Source organism: Bos mutus, chromosome 19 (genome assembly GCF_027580195.1).
Source record: "Bos mutus isolate GX-2022 chromosome 19, NWIPB_WYAK_1.1, whole genome shotgun sequence".
In the NCBI taxonomy this organism is placed as follows: domain Eukaryota; kingdom Metazoa; phylum Chordata; class Mammalia; order Artiodactyla; family Bovidae; genus Bos; species Bos mutus.
The window spans coordinates 42,028,237-42,050,433 of NC_091635.1; the positions used below are offsets into that span (position 1 = coordinate 42,028,237).

Below are 22,197 nucleotides of genomic sequence, written 5' to 3' on the forward strand. Positions count from 1 at the left end.
AGGAATCCAGCTGTGTCTGCCGTATGTTCTTTTTACTGCAGTACAACCGTATTTAGCTCTTGGGAGATAACTATACTTTTTGGACAAATATAAATATCTCTCTTTGAAAAGGGGTTAGAAAGCTTTTGTCCTCTGTTTACCTCACTTCTTTTCTCTGCTGGGTAGATCCAGGAGGTTTGCTTCTCTGTCCTTCAAGGATGTTAGTGATAAACAGAAGTGACTGCCATCTGCTGGAATTTCATGACTTAGCAGGACCTTTTTATTTTTAGAAACCTTGATTTTTTTCCTTACTAGCTTTAGGGAGTTAATGTTGAACATTTGGGGATATCAGGTCTGTGCCAGACGTAGCCCATAATAATAAAAGGATTGATCTCTTACAAGGACTTGTCTCAGTAAGCTGAGGCCAGGAACTACTTGAGGAACTCCATCTCTGCCTTCTCTCCTCTTTCTCCATTTTAGTTGCATTGCTTGCTTGAAATCTCTCCAAAAAGACAATATCAACATTTCATGCTACTGAGATGGTTGGGAGTAGAGTGGTAACAGTCTGGGGAGAAAGGAAGTGATAGGAAACAGTTGAGTAAAGAGTAACTCTTCATAATGTAAGAGTAGGGAGTTGAGGAGAGGGTGATGGCACCCCACTCCAGTAGCAGCAGCAGCAGGGAGTTGTGTTGTAACCACTTCTCCGTGGCTTGGTCAGTGTTTTTACTCAGTTGTTGGGCCCTTCCTGAAAGTCAGGAAAGAAAGATTATACCTTGGGGCTGCAGGTTACAAGGTGGATGGAGGACCTTTAGCACTGGAGATAAGTATGAACTTAGAAAAAAAAAAAAAGTGCCGGAGCCTTGGGGAGATGTGAAATGACCGATAAGAGGACTGACTAGATCTGACTAGATGTGAAAGGAAACCAGTTGGAGGGGTAAAATCAACTCTGGGTAACCTAGGTGAAAGCTGAAATGGTGCTTTATCTGTAGGAGTGAAAAAAGTCTCCAAGAGAAAGCCTGGAAGATGTTTAGGAAGTTAGGATGTCAGAACAAAGGGATATGAAGTACTTATTTTGAAATGAGTATGTCAAAGAAGCTAAAGCTAAATTTAAGCTTGTGTTGACATCACTGTACTAGTGTTGGACAGAAACTGTCCAGTGCCTTCATTTTACAGAGAAGGAAACAGGCAAAATAAAGTTGACTCTGAATTATCTATTTCATGTAATTATGCTTGCTCCCCATGTAAATTGTTGCTGAAGTGCAAGAACAATATTCTCTACTTCAGTAATATACCCCTCCTAGCCCAGTGCCTAAATGGTGCTATTCTCAGTAGTAACTGAAAACTGCAGTGAAGAGTCCAGAATGGTGCAACTCATTCCTTTGTGGATGGAATGAGGTGGGATTTTTGACGCCTTTTAATTACTTCTTGGTTTCCTCCTTACTGATGTTCAGACAAGAATGAGTTAAGATAACTAGTTTGTGTGACTCGGAAGTATAACTTCCGCGGTAGCCTCAGTCCGAGCCCTAAGTAGCCAAGCAGACTACAAACTACTCCGGGAAACTGCTTTGAAAGTGGAACTCTCTGCGGCCGAAACTACCCAGCGAAGGCCACTGCCAGCCAGCGAGGAGGGCCGCGGGCCGGTGGCAAACCCCCGGCTCCGCTTTTCCGGGTTCAGAACGGTGCGCCCGGGGGCGGGGCTTGTATGTCAGTCGTAGGCCGCTACCCTGCGCTCTCCTTTTGGAGCCACGCCTTCACTTCGCGCAAGCAGCCAGTCGGCCCCGCTGGATCGCGGGCGTCGGGCGGGGCAGGGCAGGGAGACGGCTGGCTGGCTGGCTGGCGGGCTGCGGGGGGCGGGGCGCAGGCGCGCCAACGCTTCCTCGCCCAGCGTTCTCCCTGCGCGTGCTGCTGGTCGGCCCGCGGCGGCGCAGCTCGGAGCTGGCGGGGCGGGCGCCGGGAGGGGGTGGTGCCCCGGCAGGGCGGGGGCCGGAGCCAGGCCGGGCCGGGGCCGGAGCCAGGCCGGGCCGGGGCCGGAATGCCCCTGTTCTTCTCCGCGCTGTTGGCCTTGCTTTTGTTAGGGCTCAGCGCCCTCTTCCTAGTCCGGTGAGGGGATCCCGGCCACGACGGGTGGCGGAGGGGGTGGGAAGGGAAGGAAGAGAGACTGAGGAGGGGGCGCGCTGGAAAGAGGCGCGCGGGAGGGGGTTGGGGGAGTTGCGCGGGCGGCGGAGGGGGAGGGGCCGGGGAGGAGGCGCGCGACGAGGGGAGGGGTCGCGCGGGGGCGTAAGAGTGGAGCTAGCTGGAGGGAACCGGGAGAACCGGGAGATTGAGCAAGCGGCCGAGGCCTGAGAAGATGCTGAGATTGGGTGGTGAATAGGGGTGTGAATGAGGAGGGGGCCCGGCATAGTGGTTTTTCTTTCCCCGTCCGCATGCCCGTGAATGTCCCCTTCCCCGAGTGCGAAGGGCACCTGCAGCCTCGCCCTGGAGAGCCGGAACAGGTCTGGCTGCCCAGGGAGAGCGGCACTGGAGCCGGCCGGATGTGACCCCACACTGCCTTCTCTCAGACACCTGTCTGGAGGGCGGAGAAGGAGACCTTTAGGGGGTTGTGTGATGGCACACCTGACATGGATGCCTGGACTTCAGCTCCTGTTGGGACCTCTTCTCTCTACCTCTGAGGTTCCTAAGGATTTGAGAGATTGCTTTCTTTGTTTCCAACTTAAACGGCGGTGCTTAGTTCGTCTGATTTCATTTGGGTGGAGGGGACACTCGGGCTAGGGTCTTGATCAGCGTGGCTGAATGTATATGGCAGAGTGGTGTTTTGGGAGACAGGAGTATTGCCCCAGAAGATCCACCTCCAGTTCATGATCCTTTGCCAGGCTTTCTAAGACCTGCAGGGGGTGAGGGTGGCCACCCTTTGGGAGAGGGTCTTATGAACTCAAAAGGATTTTTCTGCAGGTGGCTTGTGGTCCGGTTGGCCACCAAGTGGTGTCAGCAGAAGCTGCAGGCGGAACTAAAGATTGGCTCCTTTTTTTGGATTCAGAATGTCAGTCTTAAGTTTCAGCAGCACCAGCAAACAGTGGTGAGTCCTGGGAAACTCCTGGGGAATGTATGTGGGTTGATCTAGCTGAATTTCAACTTCTAATTTCCTTTTTAAAAAATCCTGGTGGCTTTCCTAGTTAACCCAGCCTTGCCACCCCTTTGCCAAGATGATTTTAGAGCCTATTTGAGAATACTGGAACTGATGCAAGTTCTTTTAAAAATGCTTTTGAGGCACAGGGTTTCCAGGGCATGTAAAAAAATAGGGAAGTAAAGTACAGAACAAAAATACAGAAGTAACACAGAGACCAAAGATAACGAAGATTACCATTCTAATATAAAAGGGGAAATGGCAAAAATCCATGAGAGAGAAATATTAAAGTCTAACCAATGTCACTGAGAGGAACAAGATATAGTGCTGAGGAGAAAGGCTGGGGGAAATGGAATGGAGAATAGTGGAAGGGCTCTCGTACTTCCTCCTCTTATAACCTTTCTTGTCCTGTCAAACTGCTCTGGGCTTACCTAACAGCCAGTGTACAAAGCTTCCTCTCACACTGTTTTAGGAAATCGATAGCCTGTGGATTTCCAGCAAACTCCTTAGCCATGATCTGCCGTGAGTACTCTATCTCTTCACTCTCCTCTTGGGGAATGTTTTGGGATTGTGGTTTGCATATTGAGATTCATTTACAGAGGCCCCACAGCCCAAGGAGGGAAGCAGGTTCTTGATGGTGTCTCTGGGTTAGCCTGGAAGCTGTTGTTTTGTGAGACAGATATTGATAAGTACTCTGAGACTGTCTTCCATGATTTGAGCTGTTTTTAGGGAGGATGGGAAAATGAGTATGAGGGAGGGGAAAAGACTGGTATGGAAGGGGTTTGGACCTGGTGGCAGTGAGATTTCTCTCCTGTACAGACACTATGTGGCCTTGTGCTTTGGAGAAGTACGTATCAGAACTGACCTACAGAAGGTTTCTAGCCTGTTTGCCCCGTTTTCCCAGAGTACTGGGGCGCACCAAAAGGAGCTGGCCTTCAGCCCATCCTTACTGAAAATCTGCCAGGTGAGGCTACTTTCCCACTTCCGTGGACTGAAGTAGGAATGGCTGGTTTTGGAGTTACGGGTGGCTTTTTCTAATGTACTTAAGGCATAATGCTAAGAGGTGCCTCATTATTTTTCCATTGGAAAGGCACGACATTGCCTTGATATTGCTTATCACTCATCTTTGCATCTTCCTTCCAGCTGTTCTCCATTCATGTAGATTCTATAAACATCATGGTCCTCAAGGTGGCTACTTCTGAGTCCTTGTGGCATATTCAGATCAGAGAAAGCAGTTTTCTTTTGGATAGTGATGGGAAGAGGTAAGCACAGGGCAGAAGAAGGTTCGGTAACCCTGTTGTTGCCTTATAGTTGTTTCAGGCTGGGTGGATATCAGGGCTTTCTTATCAAGGTGTCAAGTTCTCTCATTCTGTGTAATTTGAGGAGAGAGTAAGATTAAGCACTTCTGCTTGCCTTGTGCCTTCCAGCCAACAAAGCTTGATTGAAGGTAAATGATGAGGAAAGGGGCCAGGTGGTCTTTTTATTTTTCCTTTCCAGGCTGAAGTGTGAGGTGAGCCTAAGTCAGATCAACAGCAAAGTTCTAAAGAGCGGCCAGTTGGTGAGTATGTCACAGTTGTTCAGATGCCTTGTTTTTCTTCTGGGCATAAAATACGAAGGCGCTCAGGGCTTGCACTCTAGATTATGTGCGCTATGGGGTTCCCTCAGGGATGTGTTCCAGACCACAGCATTTTGACCGCAAGCTCCTGACACAGTCATACCTTAGAGGCTTATCTTCCCTGTAGGAGGACACCTGTCTAGCAGAGCTCTCACTTGCCCTAAAGCTGTGTCTCGAGGTGGGCATCAGCAGCGGGCAGCTGAAGGCGATCACGGTGGATGTGTGGACACTCCATGCCGAACTGCATGAGGGCCTCTTTCACAGTCAGCTGCTGCGCCAGGGCACAGGCCTGGCCCCCAAGCCTCTTCCCGGTTCAGGTAAAGTCCCAGTCAGTGAGCTTCTTAGCTTCCCTGTTGGGCATTCTTTTGGAAGTAGAAAAAAAAAGTAGTGGTCTCACCACCCATTTAGGTGTGATTTGTTATTTGCCATGGCCTTTAATCCTGGCCTTTGAGGATAGCTAGAGGAAAGAAGGCATTTGCTCGTGGTACGTGAAAGAACATTTAGTGAGTAATTATCATAAATGAGGCCTGAACTTTGTGTTTTGTACACGTTCCCCTACTAAATCCTCAGCATTTCACAAATGAGGAAACTAAAGTGCCTAGGAAGATTAGGTAACTTGACTGAGATCACATGGGTAGTCAGTAATAAAAACGGGGTTTGTATTATTTGGCCCAAAAGTCCGTATTCTTTTCATTATAATAACTTGCTCTCCATACTATTTTTAGTTATTTATTTTGACATGTACACACTATTACGTTTATTTGTTTTGTTTTTATCCACACTGGGTCTTTGTTGCTGCATGCCAGCTATCTGGTTGCAGAGAGCTGGGTCTATTCTCTTGTTACAGCGCACAGGCTGCTCATTGCGGTGGCTTTTCTTGTTCTTGAGCACAGGCTCTAGGCACTTGGGCTTCAGTTGTTGTGTCCCACAGGCTTATCAGTTGTGGCTCGCAGGCTCTAGAGTATGGGATCAATAGTTGTGGCGTGAGGCTTAGTTGCTCTGTGGCATGTGGGATCTTCTTGGACCAGGGGTTGAACCTGTGTCCCCTGCATTGGCAGGCAGATTCTTATCCATTGCGCCACCAGGGAAGTCCTCCAGACTGTTTTTTAGACCCTGGAGAAGGAAGTACAGTAGGTGCCTGGATCCCTGGGATCTTGGCCTTATTGCCTAAGTTTGGACGTTTGCCTAGCCTACTTTATGTGGGAACATTTGGCTGAAGAGGGATTGGCATATTGAGAGACTTGAGTGTTAAGAGTTGATGGCTTTTGTATTATTTATTGGTGTTTTCAGAGCTGACAGAAGACTTGGCTGAGCCAACTCTGCCTGGCCTATACCTTCTTCAGCAGCTGCCAGACCAGGTCAAAGTGAAGATGGAGATCACAAGTGTGGTGTTGTCCATGAATAGTCAAAAGAGGTGAGGTCTCTCCTGACACACAAGTGTGGAGAGTGATAAATGGAGCTGTGTGCTGGGGTCTCCATAACCAGCCCAGTAGCTGCACTGAGCTTGTGTGAAGGGGGAAAGGGAGTAAGACTAGCATCCCACGTATTTCTAAGCCAGACTCTGTCTCTGGTCCAGGCACCTGAATTGGACATTGAAGCTGCTGCATTTCCTGTACCACCGTGATGAGGACCAGCTGCCCCTGCGAAGCTTCACGGCGAATTCTGATGTGGCACAGATGAGCACCGAACTCCTTCTGAAAGGTTCATGGGTGGGGTCGGGTATTGAGAGAGAACGGGAGGACCAGTCACACACTTCCCCAATGCCTTACTTGGTCTTCTTAACTCAATATCAGTGATGCAGAGGAGGGGGAGTTGGGAATGTACTGAAACTAACGAGTATTGGTGACATTCTTTCATCTCCTCGCCTGCCCCTGACCCTCTCCTAGTCTTTCCTCTCACCCTCTCCGTGTCCTCCTCTCATCTGCCCTTTGCCCTTACAGATGGGTTGTTGCTGTCCCAGAGCCGCCAGCGCATTGTCTGCCTCAACTCCCTCAAGGCTAACGTGCAGGTCTGTTGACCAAGAATCATCCCTTTTTCTGCTCTCCCCATACGTCATTGAGTCGTGAGCATGTAAAATAAAACCTGAACCCGCAGTTCCGGTGTGCTCGTTTCCAGGTGACCACCATTGACCTCTCAGCCTCCCTGGTTCTGAACACTTGTATTATTCATTACCGGCACCAGGAGTTCTCTCACTGGCTACACATGCTAGCGCTGGAAACCCAGGAGTCTAGTTCATCTGTTCTTAAGCAAAGGAAGGACAGGTCAGTGTAATCTTTTTCGGCCACTATCTTATCAGGTGGATTCTTAGATTTTTTGGTCTAGAGTGGCATCTTGTGTTAAATATGTATTTAGTTGTTTGATCTTTTTTAAATCTCAGTTTCAACAGCCCAGTCTTAACAGCAAACATGCTTTATATTTTCTGTTAGATGAGACTCTGGCAGTAGAATGAATGACAGAATTCTTTGTTTTTATGTCCTCGGTGCCCAGCACAGTTCCTTATTATATAAAATGAACATTTCTTGAACTGAACTTAGATAATCGATATCTCATCTGCCTTGGATTATAAGGTGCCTGCCATGTCATGAGTGCCCTGTCTGTGTGTGTAGTACTTGCACTGTGTCCCATAGAGGTCAGTGGTTTGTAAGTGATGCTACTTGGTGGTATTAAGTTGAATCATAAGATATACTGATATTCATCATATTTGATATATACTATTTGATACATGAAAATAGCAATTTCATCTGGTTCAACCTCATAAGTCTCTATGGATTATCACTGGGAGTAGGAGGAAGCTGATGAGTTCAATCTTTTTCTAGTTGCATCCTTTCCTAAGAATCACAACAAAACTCACCCTGCCTTTTGAGAGCTTCTGAAATCTGTAACATGATAGGAAGTTGCAGTTCTTTCCTTGTCAGACAATGAAGTCTTGTCCCCGTACAGAGCCTTTCCTCAAATCCTGGCACCTATCATCTTTAGCACCTCCATCTCCAACGTCAATGTTTCCATTCAGTTGGGAGATACACCGCCCTTTGCCTTGGGATTCAATTCCATCTCTCTGGGTAAGGCTCTGCGATGGAAAAGGAACAATTTGTTCATTAGTGGAGCTGGGCCCAGTTGATGGCCACTGTGGCTCCAAAGAAGTCCTCTCTCCCACCTTCTGTGTTTAGATTACCAGCACTTGAGACCACAGAGTATCCATCAACGGGGCGTCCTAACTGTGGACCACCTCTGCTGGCGGGTGGGCAGTGACTCCCATATTCAGAGAGCACCCCACCCACCCAATATGCATGTTTGGGGTGAGGCGCTTGTCCTGGACTCCTTCACACTACAGGTAGGTGGGGACTTTGGTGAACAGTAGCCTGTAGAGTTTGCTCATCCTGCCACGCTCTAGAGCACTGAGCACCTCTTTTGGCAGCAGATGGTGCACCTGTGCATGACAGAACTGTGTGTCGGCATGCTTCTGATGAAGTCCTGTTGTTTCTTTTCTAGGGTAGCTATAACCAGCCTCTGGGCCTGTCCAGCACTCAGTCAGATACCCTCTTTCTTGACTGTACCATCCGAGGACTGCAGGTGGAGGCATCAGATACCTGTGCTCAGTGTCTGTCTCGGATCTTCTCCTTGATGGGTCCACAGTCTGGGAAGTCAGCTGTCTCTAGGGAATCCTCATTTGGGGAATCTGTGTCGTTACTGTGGAAGGTAGACTTGAAGGTGGAGGACATGAACTTGTTCACCCTTTCTGCCCTGGTTGGTAAGTGGGACAGGAAGTGGGTAGTTTACACAGTATAGTATACAGTATGCTATACTGAAGTGGGTAGTTTGTAACCTAAGCAGATTACGCTGCTGCTCCTCACGTAATAAAATCAGTTATTCGAAAATTTTCTAAGTCAGAGGCAGGAAATGTTAAAAGGTCTTGTGTAACTGTTGGGCTTCTTGATATTTCTTAAGGGCTTACAGAGAGCAAAGTGTATAAGAAAAAACAGCTTTGATATCTGATCAGGAGAAGGAGATGCAGTTAGTTTTCTGTTTCTTTGTGTATTTAGTTCTAGAGAGAAACTGATGTATCTCTGGGGAATTGGTGGGAGTTTGGGTACTTCTTTGGCCCTGCCAGCTGTAGTTAGGTTAAAATGGGAAAGGAAAAACTTCCCTAAAACATGAGGAATTAGGTTAGGAAAGTGTGGGGATTAAGGATAACCAGAGTGAAGGGAATAAGGAAGGAAGGAGAGTGAGGACTGACGTTGGCGTTTGAGAGCCAAGCACCAACCCTGACATGGTTTCTGGATGTTAGGTGCTTCTGAGATCCGGCTGGACACACTGACTGTCCTGGGAAGTGCTGAGACCTCCACTATGGGTGTTCAAGGACTTGTGCTTGCGCTGGTGAAGTCAGTCACAGAGAAGATGCAGCCCTGTTGTAAGGCTCCTGACATCCCCACTCCAGTGCTCAGCTTCTCCATGCTCTCCGTCACCTATCACAGCAGCATCCGCTCTCTAGAGGTAATGTTTCTATGGCAAGGTGGGGTCAGATTGGTTTTTCCCTGGCTTAGAGCATTTTCCAGTCTTGAGTCACATTGTGAAACTCACCTGTGAGAAACGTAACGCCTAGTGGTTGGTCTTTTTTCCTGGCTTGTGTTGTACATTTTTATCTTTTAATATGGAACTTAAAATACATATAAAACCAGAGAATATATGAACTTTCATGCAACCATACCTGGCCTCAATAATTACCAACTTAGGACCAACCTCATTTAGTTAAACTCTGAGCAGTCGTGCCTGCCTTCTACTATGGGATTATTTTGAAGCAGATATCAGACATATAATTTCAACTGTAAAGATTTCAGTGCATATATCTGATATATGGATATATATATATAAATAAAGGGCTCTTAAAGGTCATGCCTGGTGGCATTTTACTGAAGCACTCAGCTCATCAACGGGCTGGAAGAGATCTGAAGATGGAGGCACTGGAAAGCTTTGAGAGGCTTCCCAGTACCTTTCTTCTCAGGGTATCATTTCAGTTGGACATGGGGTCCTCTTGGGAGGAGAGTGAGATATTTCCCTGTTCATCGGACTTCAACTTCCTTTGGAAACTGAAGAGTTTCCTTTACAGAGATTGGAACTCAGAGGAATTTTTTGGTCTTGGAATTTAAATTTTCTCTGTCTGCTTAACTATGGACAATTGACTTTGTTTTTCAGGCTAACAGAGTTCCTCTAATCCCTTCTTTGAGGCATACTTTCCCATAAGTCAGTTGCTATATGAACTTGTGACCAGTACTTTTTAAGAATTAAGTCAAGGTACAATCAGCGCATGAAACATTTTCCAGTTGATTCTTGCAGTAGTTATTATACAGAAGGTGGTTGTTGTGGAAAGGTAAATCATGAGCAGAAACATAAAAGCCAAATGACTTATCGAGTACATCTGTACACTGGATATTCTCTGGTAGATACCAGAGAATTAAATGGTTTCTACTCTCAGACAATTTAGAATCCGGTTGAGGAGAACTTAAAAAAAGAGTAAGTGCTTGTAAGTATAAGTAGGAACTGTTAGCTCAGCATACTAGTGCAAAGAGGAGCAAAGCAAGGGGGTAATTAATGTGGTTGCTCAGGAAAGACTTCTGAGTAGAGATAGTTCTTGTGCGTGTATATAATAGTTTCTGCATCTCTCATGTTCTACGATGTGGTAATCGATCAATCCTTTCCTCTTGTTCTGTAAAGGTTCAGTGTGGCTCAGGGCTGACCTTACTCTGGAGCCCCCCAGATCACATGTACTTGTACCAGCATGTGCTGGCCACCCTGCAGTGCCGAGACCTACTAAGAACCACTCTTTTCCCTGAGACTGTTCCCCTTGTTGAGCTAGAGACTGCAGCGACCCCCTCTGAGCCAGAAGGCTGTCCCCCAGAGTCCTCCCCGCCAAAGCGGCTGCTAAACCTGACGCTGGAGGTGAGCACAGCCAAGCTGACAGCTTTTGTAGCTGAGGACAAGTTCATTACCCTGGCTGCCGAGAGTGTGTCCCTGAGCCGGCACGGGGGTTCACTGCAGGCTTACTGCCCAGAGCTGGCTGCGGGCTTCGATGGCAACAGCATCTTCAGCTTCAAGGAGGTGGAGGTGCAGCTGCTCCCCGAGCTGGAGGAAATGATCCTTCACCGGAACCCCTTCCCTGGGCTGCAGACGCTCCGGAACCACGTGTGGCTCCTCTCCCTGGGTTCAGTCTCCGTGGAGTTTCCTTATCAGTATGATTTCTCTCGGACTCTGGACGAGGCCGTGGGAGTTCAGAAGTGGCTGAAGGGCCTGCATGGAGGGTCTCGCTCTCAGGCTTCTCCCAGCTCTGCCCCGCTCCCACCTGATATACTCCTGAAGGTCCAGCACTTCTCATGGGTTTTCCTGGATGACATTTTTGAGGTGAAACTTCGTGATAACTACGAGCTGATGAAGGATGAAAGTAAGGAGAGTGCCAAAAGGCTGCAGTTGCTGGATGCCAAAGTGGCCGCCCTGCGGAAGCAGCACGGGGAGTTACTGCCTGCCCGCAAAATCGAGGAGCTGTATGCCTCTTTGGAACATAAAAACATCGAAATCTACATCCAGCGCTCCCGTCGTCTCTATGGCAACACGCCCATGCGCCGGGCACTGCTCACTTGGAGCCTGGCAGGGCTAGAACTGGTGGCTCTGGCAGATGCCTCCTTCCACGGTCCTGAGCGTGTGCTAGAGCAGGTTCGAGAGCTTGATCCAGGCAGCCCTTTCCCTGCTGAGGGAATAGATCTTGTCATTCAGTGGTGTAGGATGCTCAAGTGCAGCGTCAAGACATTTCTGGGTAAGTAACACTTCTTTGTTTGCAGAGCCCAGGGTTTGCCCTTGGAGCTCCAGGGAGCTCTTTGAGCAATTACAGAGGAGCTCAGTTATATTGGGAAATGCGGCTGTTTTGGGCGTGGGTGGAGTGGGATGGGTGGACTCCTCTTCCTTTTCCCTGTTCCTGAATTTCACCCTGAAACTGCTTGGCTGAACACAGGGGCACAGCTAACACAGTCATCTTCAGGGTTGGTGTGGCTCTTGGATCTCAGTGTTATCCCCCTCACTCTCTGTTCAAGGTCTCCGTGCCCTTTTTTTGGCTTTGCTGCCAACTGCCAGCTCTTATTCTCTCAGTTGACTTTGTGAAATAGATGTAAAAATAGTGGCAGGGGGAAGCAGGGCCTGCAAGTGCTCAGTTTCCTGGGTAGCCACTGTGTGTCCTCCCTGTGTTGACAGTGCGGATAAGAGACTATCCCCGGTACTTGTTTGAGATCCGTGACTGGCGGCTGATGGGTCGACTGGTGGGCACTGAGCAGAGCGGTCAGCCCTGCTCTCGGCGGCGCCAGATCCTGCCGCTGGGGCTTCCTTGGGGCAATGTGGCCATCGAGAGGAACATGCCTCCACTCAAGTTCTATCACGATTTCCACTGTGAGTAGGGGAGGGCAGATGATTTGACTGAGATGGTGGTGATGGGTGGGAGATGAGCTGAGGCCCTTCTGGAGTAAAGGCCAAAGAGAGGGGTGAAAGTGTATAACAGGCTGCGTCCTGTGCTCCTCTGCCCCAGCGGAAATCTTCCAGTACACCGTGGTATGGGGCCCGTGCTGGGATCCAGCATGGACACTGATTGGCCAGTGTGTGGACCTCTTGACCAAGCCCTCAGCTGACCCCAGTCCACCCCTGCCCTGGTGGGACAAGAGCCGTCTTCTGTTCCACGGGGACTGGCACATGGACATTGAACAGGCCAACCTGCACCAGCTGGCCACTGAGGTGAGGGGTCCAGAGGAACTGTTTTCTTCTGAGGATGGTAGGGCTGGGGCTTGTACAGCATATGGGGGAAGAGAGAAAAGCACTGATTTGGGAGGAGGAGGTGATAACGCTTAGTTATATCTCACCAAGTTTTTGGGGTGGTTACAGGATCCATACAACACAACTGAAAATATGCACTGGGAATGGAACCACCTGTCTTTTCACTGGAAACCCGGTCAGTTTGTGTTCAAGGGTGACTTGGATATCAACGTGAGAACAGCCTCTAAGTGAGTGAAGTAACGGATGGAGCCTCAGACGGTGTGTGGGACTCAGGGTTGGGGGAGATGGGGAGAGCCGAGGGGCCGCTGGTGACCAGGGCTGTGTTGTGAGCCAGGTATGACGACTGCTGCTTCCTTCACCTGCCTGACCTCTGCATGACCCTGGACCTGCAGTGGCTGTGTCACGGGAACCCCCACGATCACCATGGTGTCACTTTGCGGGCCCCAGAGTTCCTGCCTGAGGTGCCCTTGGGCCAGTTCCATGACTCCTACCGGGCCTTTCGCTCTGAGAACCTCAATCTCTCCATCAAGATGGATCTGACTCGGCACAGTGGAAGTGAGGCTTGGGTCTGGGGCAATGGGGAGAAAGGGCTTGGGAGGATGAGCTTAGACACTGAGGGCTTCATCTTGACCCTCTGGAGAGGGGATCAGAAAAGAGCAAGGGAGCTTTGGGGTTAGGATCCTTTTTGGAAGAGGGTTGGTAGAAGTAGAGTTCTTGGGTCTTTGAAAGGAGAGAGTGTGAGGCTTGAGTGCCATTGGGGTTGTTAAACCTCTGAAATCTGAAGCTTGGGGGCCTTCCTGGTGGTACAGTGGTTGTCAATCTGCCTTCCAATGCAGGGGACATGGGTTTGATCTGTAACTAGGGAACTAAGATCCCATATGCTGGGGCAGTGAAGCCCCTGTGCTGCTGAAGGCCCAGCACAGCCAAAATGAAAAAAAGAAAGAAAGTACCGGGAGCTATTGCTTTAGCAGTGTGTGGTGTGCTCAGTCGTGTCCAGCTCTTTGCCACCCCAAGGACTACAGCCTGCCCGGCTCCTCTGTCCATGGAATTTCCCAGGCAAGAATACTGGGGTGGGTTCCCATTTCCTTCTCCAGGGGCTCTTCTCGACGCAGGGATTGAACCCACATCTCGAGTTAACTGCATCGGCAGTCAGGTTCTTTACTACTAGTGCCACCTGGGAAGCCCTTCAACAAGTGAATTTTTAAAAAAAAGCAAAACCCTGAAGCTAGGAAAAGATTTAGCTTCATCTGCATTTTTTTTTTTTTTAATTTATTTGGCTGTGCCAGGTCTAAGTTGGCACGCAGAATCCTCATTATGGCCTGTGAAATTTTTTAGTTGAGGCCTGTGGCATGCAAGCTGTTAGTTGCGGCATATGCGCTCTAGTTCCCCGACCAGAGGTTGAACCCAGGCCCCCTGCATTGGGAGCACAGAGTCTTAGCACTGGACCACCAGGGTAGTCCTTTCATCTGAGTTTTAACCACAGCTGGGAAATGTCTATCATTTCTTTTGCAGCGATATCCCAGCCCCGGATTCTGCTGTATAGTAGCACCCTGCGCTGGATGCAGAACTTCTGGGCAACTTGGACTAGTGTCACAAGGCCTATTTGTAGGGGAAAGCTCTTCAACAACCTGAAACCCAGCAAGAAGAAACTCGGCCAGCACTACAAGCAACTTTCCTATACCGCGCTCTTTCCCCAGCTGCAGGTCAGCTCTGATGGCGCTGCTGACAGCTGTCCACTTCTCTAGTTTTCTTGTTTTCCCTCACTGGGTGAGTCACCTCCCTGGCGCTGTCCTCGGTTCAGTGTTATGTTCTCTTGTTGCCAGGTGCATTACTGGGCCTCATTCGCCCAGCAGCGTGGCATCCAGATTGAGTGCAGTCAGGGCCACGTCTTCACTCGGGGAACTCAGCGGCTGATACCTCAAGGTGAGACCAGAGGCTCCCTTGTCTCTCCGCGCCTGTCCCCCGTCCTGCTCCTCAGTGCCCCCCGCCTCTCTCTGTGCCCCACACTGGCCTTCTGTGCTGGCTTGCATGGGCCCTGTGTGCCTCCTCTCCTCAGCGGGCACAGTGATGCGGCGCCTCATCTCTGACTGGAGTGTGACCCAGATGGTTAGTGACCTAAGCCAGGCGACTGTCCACCTGATGGCTTCGCCCGCTGAAGAGAATGCTGACCACTGCCTTGATCCCTTGGTAACAAAGACCCACCTACTGAGCCTGTCCTCCCTTACCTACCAACGGCACAGCAGTCGCACAGCTGAGGAGGTACCACCTGACACATTCACTCTACTGCCTTGCTTGTATCAGTAGCTGTCTAAGTCTGCTCAGGCTGCCATAACAGAATACTGTAAGCAAAGGGGCTTAAACAGCAGAAATTTGTCTCACTGCTGGAGGCTGGGCAGCGTGGTCAGGTTCTGGTGGGGGCTGTCTTCCTGGCTTGCTGATGGCTGCCTTCTCACTGTGACCTCACCAGCCAGGAAAAGAAGGAAGCTCTCTGATGGCTCTTCTTGTGATGACACTAATCCTGTCATGAGGGCCCAACCCTGGTTAGGACCCCATCTAAACCTAATTACCTCCTAAAGGCCCCATCTTTATAATCCCCATTATATTACATTGGGGATTATGGCCTCAACATAAAAATTTCGTGTGAGGACACAATTCAGTTCATAGCAGTAGGCTTTAGGTTAAGTCCCGGGTAATGTTCCTAACTAGGTTCTAATTATCTATGTTGTTCGTTTATGATATATTCACTAGTATGTGCACCCCTCTTTCTGAAAGTTTCTTTTTTCCCCTCTTTCTGAAGATAGTCTCTTGCTTTTCAGGAAATAGAGTAAAACTTGTTTTTTCACTAGTGCTTTATTTGGTGGTCCCTCCTCTGCCCCCAATTAAGGAAGGATTTTGAGATGAAATTCTTTTGAGTCATTTAAAATACAGTGGATAGAGCTTCCCCAGTGGCTCGGTGGCAGAGAATCCGCCTGCAGTACAGGAGATGCAGGTTCAATCCCTAGGTTGGGAAGATCCCCTGAGGAAGGAAATGGCAACCCACTCCCGTATTCTTGCTTGGGAAATCCCATGGAGAGAGGAGCCTGGTGGGCTATATATAGCACATGGGGGTCGAAAAAGAGTTGGACACAACTTAGTGACTAAAAACAAACAAACAATAACACTGTGTTTAAAATACAGGGGATATAGTCAGAGTGTAATATAATACACACACTAAGCCCACGTAGTTTTTCACTCAGTCATCTTGTATCACTCAGAAGAGGTCTGTTATTCAGCAAGCATGTTTGTTATCTTTGCATTTGTGGTTCAGGAGGAATGGTGGGAATTTCCATGCAACTCTGAGGTCCTTTCCCTGTTTCCTAGGAGCCCTCTACTCGAGTTGGGGATTCTGCCTTTCACACACATCAGCTGCACTTGGTAGATTTACGGGCTTCCTGGACAACCACCAATCGGGACATTGCCTTTGGTTTATATGATGGCTACAAAAAGGCGGCTGTGCTCAAACGTAACCTCTCTACTGAGGCACTGAAGGGGTTAAAGATTGATCCCCACCTGCCAGCCAAAAAACCAAAGCAGAGCGTTCCTTCCAGTGCCCCAACCCCACCTCCTGTCAGCACTCCCAGCTTCAGTGGACAGCCTGATAAGGGGTCTTCAGGAGGTAAGCTGGGAGAGAAGACTCTGAAGGGTTAGGTTTAGAATATGTATGTGGGCTTGAACAGGAGTTTGAGAAGGACTAATTCTGGGTGGTTCAATCTGTGTGTAGAGATGAAACTGTTATTTTTCCATATTAGGCCACCTAAGTCTTACATAGCAGTGCCAGGTGGACATTAAAGGGTCTGGTTTATGGGACTTCCCTGGTGGTCCAGTGGTTAAGACTCCATGCTTCCATTGCAGGGGGCATAGGTTCAATCCCTGGTCAGGAAACTTAAGATTCTGGCAAAAAAGAAAAAAGGGTCTGGTCCTTTGGCCAGGAGAAGAGGATCAGGAAGGAGTGATGACTTAGTCAGAATGACTAAGGAGAAGAAACAAAGAATTAGAGAATTATTTTGTGTTTTGATGAATTTGTTCAGTCAATAAATATTTTTTGAATACCTCATAGGCACAAAGCACTGTACTGGATTTAGCGAGAAATATATATGACATTCTACTTGCCTCGACAAGTTTATCATCTTTGAGCTAAGATTAGTTCATTTACTCACTGAATCAATCACTCATTCATTCATGGATTCACTTTTTAGCTTTACTGACGGTTTGTAATGTACTAGACATGTGACCCTAAACATTAGAATTGTAAAGATGAGGGGAAGTTTTGAAACTAAGAGTCGTGAGGAACTTCCTGGGGGTCCAGTGGTTAAGACTCCGAGTTTCCACTGCAGGAGGCGTGGATTTGCCAGGTCAAGGAACTGAAATCCTGCGTGCAGTGCAGTGCAGCCAAAAAAAATAAGTCATGAAAATGCTTGGTAGGAATGTTTAAGAAGAAACTATTTAAATGAGCGTAGGGAAGTCTAGAAAGGCTTCACAGAAAAGATAATATAATTAAGATGGGTCTTAAAAGAGAGTAAGACTGATAAGGGGCTTCTCCAGTGACTCAGTGATAAAGAATTCACCTGTAGTGCAGGAGATGCAGGTTCGATTCCTGGGTCAGGAAGATCCCCTGGAGAAGGAAATAACAACCCATTTCAGTATTCTTGCCTGGGAAATCCCATGGACAGGGGAGCCTGTCGGGCTGCAGCCCATGGGCTTGCAGAAGTCAGACATGACTGAGAGGTTTAATAGGCAAAGAAAAGGAAGAGGGCATTTTAGGGAGAGGGAATAACAAGTACAGAGGAATGCAAGTTTATGATGAGTTTAAAGACAAGGCGAAAAATGCTGAGTGCCACTAGAGAGAACTTACAGCTTATGTGAGTTCTTAACTGTAGTGAAGGAGGCCCTATGGTCAGGGAAGGGTTTATTGAGGAAGTAGCATTTGAGCTGGACTTAGAATGGTTTAGTAAGGCTGAGTGTGGTTTAAGCATGTGGAAATGAGGAGAAAGGGCACTGAAAGCCAAGGGAATATCTTGAACAGGAGTGGAGTTGGTCACGCTCAGTATGCTCAGAGGAGAGTGAACAGTCTGGGCTGGCACAAGGTGTAGCTAATGGGGAAGATGCTGGAAAGGAAAGCCACAGGTAGAACATCAAAGGTCTTTCACACAAGGCTCGGGAGTTTTTGTTCCTTATTCAGGAAACAGCGGTGAACTGCTGAAGGATTTGAATAGGGCTGTGTCATCACTAGAATTTTACTTTTAGAAAGATAAATCTGGTGGTGGTGTTGGGGAGGGCTGGAGAGAAAGTAACTGGAGGTGGGGGAGACAAATGAGGAAACTATTACGGCATTTTAACAGGAGGCCAGGAGCGCCTGAACTAGGCAGAGGCAGTGGGAGTGGCGATGAGGGGACGAACAGAAGTGTTCTGTACATATGTAGGGTTTGGCGGCTGGTTGGAAGAGGGAGTTAGAACATGGAGAAAGAGAGAACAATTGACTGATGCTTTGAGCCTGGTGACTTGATAGTAACAATAATATCAGAAATAGGAAAGCCAGAGGCTACACAGGTTTGTGGAGATGTAGGATTGTTGAGTTCAAATTTGGACATGCTGAGTTTGTCGTGCAAGTAGTACATCTGGATAACGTCTAAAAAACAGGCGGAAATGAGGATCTAAAAGCTTCGGCTTAGAGTTAGAGATTGGGAGTTTCAGCATAGAGCTAAGAGTTAATGCCCAGGAGATAATGCTTAACTGTGTGGCAGGTATCCTGTAAAATACTTTATATACTATTCCATTTAATTCTCTCAAAAACCATATTAGATAGTTACTATTATTTTACACACAAGGAAACAGGTTAAAGCCAACTGCCAAAGATTACCATCCAAGTAATTGGCAGAGATAGGATCTTGAACATAGGCACGCTAGTCTAATTCTGGAGACAGTGCTCTTAACCTACCATTGTTGGACAAACTTTAGAAGAAAGCACAGGGAACAGGCCAAGGAGAGACCTCAAGAGATAGACTTATCTCTAAAACCTGGGAGAAGGTGGACGATCTAAAGGCATGATCAGAGAAAGCAGTAGAGCTAGAACACAGTGACACTGATGGCAAGGGAATGATTTACGTGGAAAGGAGTAGTCAACAAATAGCATTTAAAACAATTTGAAGTCGAGAGGGAGGGGACATATGTATACCTGTGGCTGATTTATGTTGATGTTTGACAGAAACCAGCACAATTCTGTAAAGCAGTTATCCTTCAATTTAAAACGTAAATTAAAAATTAAAAAAATATATAAACTGAAAAATAGAAGGAACACGATGGAAGGGGAAAAGATCCTAGAGTAATTCAGAGGTGGATATGCCTAAGAGAAAGAAATGCTAGCGTTTACATAGTGTTTCTAAGTTTCTCTTGGGAATCTAACTTTTTAAAATTGAAGGAAAATGAAATGACAACTGTTACCCAAAAGGGGTGGAGTGGGCTGAGCTGGAGTTGCAGGTTGGGGAGAATATGTTCTAGAGAAATTGAAAGAAGGTGAGTTTGGCCCTGGATGTGTTCTCTTTGCTTTGACTCTGTGGCTTTCCACCTGCCTTCTTATTCCTCTGCCAGGTGCCTACATGTTGAAGAAGCTGATTGAAGAGACAGATAGGTTCGTAGTGTTCACAGAAGAGGAGTCAGGTGTGAGTGACCAGTTGTGTGGCATTGCTGCCTGCCAGACTGATGACATATATAACCGAAACTGCCTTATCGAACTGGTCAACTGCCAGGTACCTTCTCTTTACTAGAGTACCCCAGAATAGGGCTAGATGATAATCATGTGTGTTTACCTGCCCCCCTCCACTTCTACATAAGAATAGGTGGGGAGAGCTCCAAAACACTATACTTTTTATTAATAACAGGTATCATGGATAATCGCTTCCGTTAGTAGAAGCCAGCAGAGCTCACTAAGCCAGAATTAGACCCACCTGTAGTCACTGGTACAGTCCTTTGACTAACCTTCCATTTTCTTCCCGGCCCCTGTGCTGTGACTCTGCTTCTGTTTCTGGCATAGATGGTTCTTCGTGGAGCAGAGACGGAAGGCTGTGTCATTGTGTCTGCTGCCAAAGCCCAGCTGCTCCAGTGCCAACACCATCCAGCCTGGTATGGTGATACATTGAAGCAAAAGACTTCCTGGACTTGCATCCTAGATGGCATGCAGTACTTTGCCACCACTGAAAGCAGCCCCACTGAGCAGGATGGCCCACAGCTCTGGTTAGAGGTTAGTCGGCAGGACTGGGAAGGCCTGATATCTCTCCAGTTCTCCATAGTTGGCACCTTTCACCAAAATGGCTTGCAGGGTCCTTGATAGTACCTTTTGCTAGCAGGTTGTAGAATAATGAGGCTCGTAACACTTGAATATAGAAACTCCATGCAGTCTCTGGCCTGTGATCTGTGACAACATAGTGCTTTTTCTTTTTTTTTAGATCTCATACTACTTATTCTGTTTCATTGCAAGAGAAATTCTCATTTCCCAACATGAGAATAAAATGAGTTGCAACTTTTTAACTTGAGATTGCTGACCACTATTAATAAGATCATACTTATCAGTAGGCAGCCAAAAAAAACAGGCAGTAAGTCTGGGAATTTTCAATAAGCTCTCTAGCTGCCCTTTCTCTGATCTCTCATGAAGATGGTTGATTAGTTGTTTCAGAAAATCGGTAAGGTTGAATAGAAAGACTGCTTGTCTGGGAGGCAGGTTATTACATGAGATATGATTTCAGTTTTGCCGTTTTAGTAGCCATGAGCCCTTGGGCAAGTCACCTTTATTTGTGAAACTGAATTAATATTTCACTCACACAAGGTTGTTGAAAGGATCAAAGAGAAAGTTCTTTGAAAAATACAAAGCTTCATTCAGATGGAAGTAAAGTCTTATTTAAGTCAGTATGTTTGGGGAGGTCTTAGTTGTATATTAAGGTAATTTTTTTTGTTAGGTGAGATTGTGAGCAGTTGGCAGGGACTAAACTATAAATTTTCAGCATTTTGGTAAGACTAAGTTTGCACTGTAATTTCTAGGATATACTATCATCAAATTTATTGGGAGCTCTAATGGGTATGAGATGTATCTGGCCACTATTCTGCATTGTGATTACTTAATAGGTGTTAAATGTCCACATTGTTCTGGGTGTGGTCCATTCAGATGAGTTATTGGATCCAGCTACGTCTGATTGGGACCAACATGATAATTTCATTTTTCATTCTACTCACTGGAGACAGAGCTAACCCCTCTTCCCTCCTCCCTGACTGGTACTTATTACTCCAATGATCTTAAGGCTCAACCCCAAGTATAAGTTATGTAAGAGGTAATAAGCATTGAATCAGGGTCAGGTTGATGATAGTATGAGAGGTCATGCTGATATATTACAGCTGTAATAAGGCAAGCAGTACTGTTTACCGTAGTCTCAGGAGATAGGCGGAGGAAATGTCAGCTGTTCATGCAGAGGTAGGCAGGATGAGCTATGCAAGGTCTCCCTTCCTGGTGTTTTCTGGACCTCTTGTTCTTTTGGCATGCCTTCTTTTGCAAGGGAATTCTTTTTTTCTCAGACTGTGGTATTAGCCTTAGAGTAGAATGTCCTTGGCTGAGGTGGGAAGGACTTTGATATTGCCATTCCTATATGAATTTTTTTGTGACTTGGCAGGTTGTCTGTGTTCTTCTCGTTATCACTCATTCTATTCACTTTGACTTCAGCTTGGCAGAGAGAGTCCAAAGGATTCAGTTCCCTTCCCCCATAGCAACAGTGTCAGAACAGTCCGAAGACAGAAAACAGCAAGAACACAAACACACGAATACCAAAATGGGTGGGAAGTCATTTGTTTTGATGAATTTTTTTTGCTCATGATGTGATTTTTTTCCATTTTTAAAAATTGTAATTAAAATATACATAATATAAAACTTATAAACATAAAAAAGATAAAAAGGGACTTCCCTGACAGTCCAGTGGTTAAGACTCTGCAAACCACTGCAGGGGTGCAGGTTCGAAGAGCTCCATGCAGTGTACATGGCCAAAAAAAATTGATAACATTATAGAAAATTTATCATCATAACCATTTTAAATGTATAGTTGTATTAAGTACATTCATAATGTTTTACAGCCATCGTCACCATCCATGTCCCAAACTCTTTGCATTTTGTAAAACTGAAACTATACCCATTAAATAGTAACTCCCCATTTCGCTTTCCCCCAGGTCCTGGCACCCACCATTCTCTTTTCTATCTCTATGATTTTGAGTGCTCTTAAATATCTATTTTTTATATATATATATATATAAAATTTTAGGTATGTCATGTAAGTGGAATCATATATATGTCTTTTTGTGACCAACTGACTTATTTCACTTCGTATATTGTCTTCAAGGTTCATCCATGTTGTAGCATGTGTTAAAATTTCCTTCCTTTTAAACCTGAATTCTATTGTATATATATACCACATTTTATTTCTCTACTCATCCATTGATGAACACTTGGGTGACTTCCATATTTTAGCTATTGTGAATAACACTATTATGAATATGGGAGTATACATTTTTATTCAAGACCTTGCCTTTAATTCTTTTGGGTATATATTCAGAAGTAGAATTGCTGGATTATAGAGTAATTCTGTTAATTTTTTTTGTTTGTTTTTAATTT

General features: G+C 46.8%; 1 protein-coding gene across 7 annotated transcripts in view; it reads left to right on the forward strand.

Annotated features, from left to right (window-relative positions):
• Window positions 1-1,908: 1,908 nt before the first annotated feature.
• BLTP2 (bridge-like lipid transfer protein family member 2) overlaps window positions 1,909-22,197 on the forward strand; it is a 32,869-nt gene continuing 12,580 nt past the window's right edge. For 3 of the 7 annotated variants that reach the window (XM_070390367.1, XM_070390368.1, XM_070390369.1), the window contains exons 1-26: window positions 1,910-2,079; window positions 2,929-3,052; window positions 3,573-3,622; window positions 3,920-4,064; window positions 4,244-4,362; window positions 4,598-4,658; window positions 4,843-5,032; window positions 6,006-6,129; window positions 6,292-6,416; window positions 6,656-6,723; window positions 6,810-6,976; window positions 7,656-7,774; window positions 7,883-8,046; window positions 8,205-8,463; window positions 9,001-9,206; window positions 10,425-11,517; window positions 11,949-12,140; window positions 12,277-12,479; window positions 12,627-12,745; window positions 12,853-13,073; window positions 14,031-14,221; window positions 14,342-14,441; window positions 14,575-14,777; window positions 15,879-16,173; window positions 19,143-19,300; window positions 19,585-19,791. In XM_070390367.1, coding sequence (XP_070246468.1) covers window positions 2,012-2,079; window positions 2,929-3,052; window positions 3,573-3,622; window positions 3,920-4,064; window positions 4,244-4,362; window positions 4,598-4,658; window positions 4,843-5,032; window positions 6,006-6,129; window positions 6,292-6,416; window positions 6,656-6,723; window positions 6,810-6,976; window positions 7,656-7,774; window positions 7,883-8,046; window positions 8,205-8,463; window positions 9,001-9,206; window positions 10,425-11,517; window positions 11,949-12,140; window positions 12,277-12,479; window positions 12,627-12,745; window positions 12,853-13,073; window positions 14,031-14,221; window positions 14,342-14,441; window positions 14,575-14,777; window positions 15,879-16,173; window positions 19,143-19,300; window positions 19,585-19,791 — 4,971 coding nt within the window. In that variant the 5' untranslated portion in view covers window positions 1,910-2,011. Of the gene's footprint in view, window positions 2,080-2,928; window positions 3,053-3,572; window positions 3,623-3,919; window positions 4,065-4,243; window positions 4,363-4,597; window positions 4,659-4,842; window positions 5,033-6,005; window positions 6,130-6,291; window positions 6,417-6,655; window positions 6,724-6,809; window positions 6,977-7,655; window positions 7,775-7,882; window positions 8,047-8,204; window positions 8,464-9,000; window positions 9,207-10,424; window positions 11,518-11,948; window positions 12,141-12,276; window positions 12,480-12,626; window positions 12,746-12,852; window positions 13,074-14,030; window positions 14,222-14,341; window positions 14,442-14,574; window positions 14,778-15,878; window positions 16,174-19,142; window positions 19,301-19,584; window positions 19,792-22,197 lie in introns of all 7 variants that reach the window. The other 4 variants (XM_070390365.1, XM_070390366.1, XM_070390370.1 and 1 more) reach the window with 4 other exon arrangements.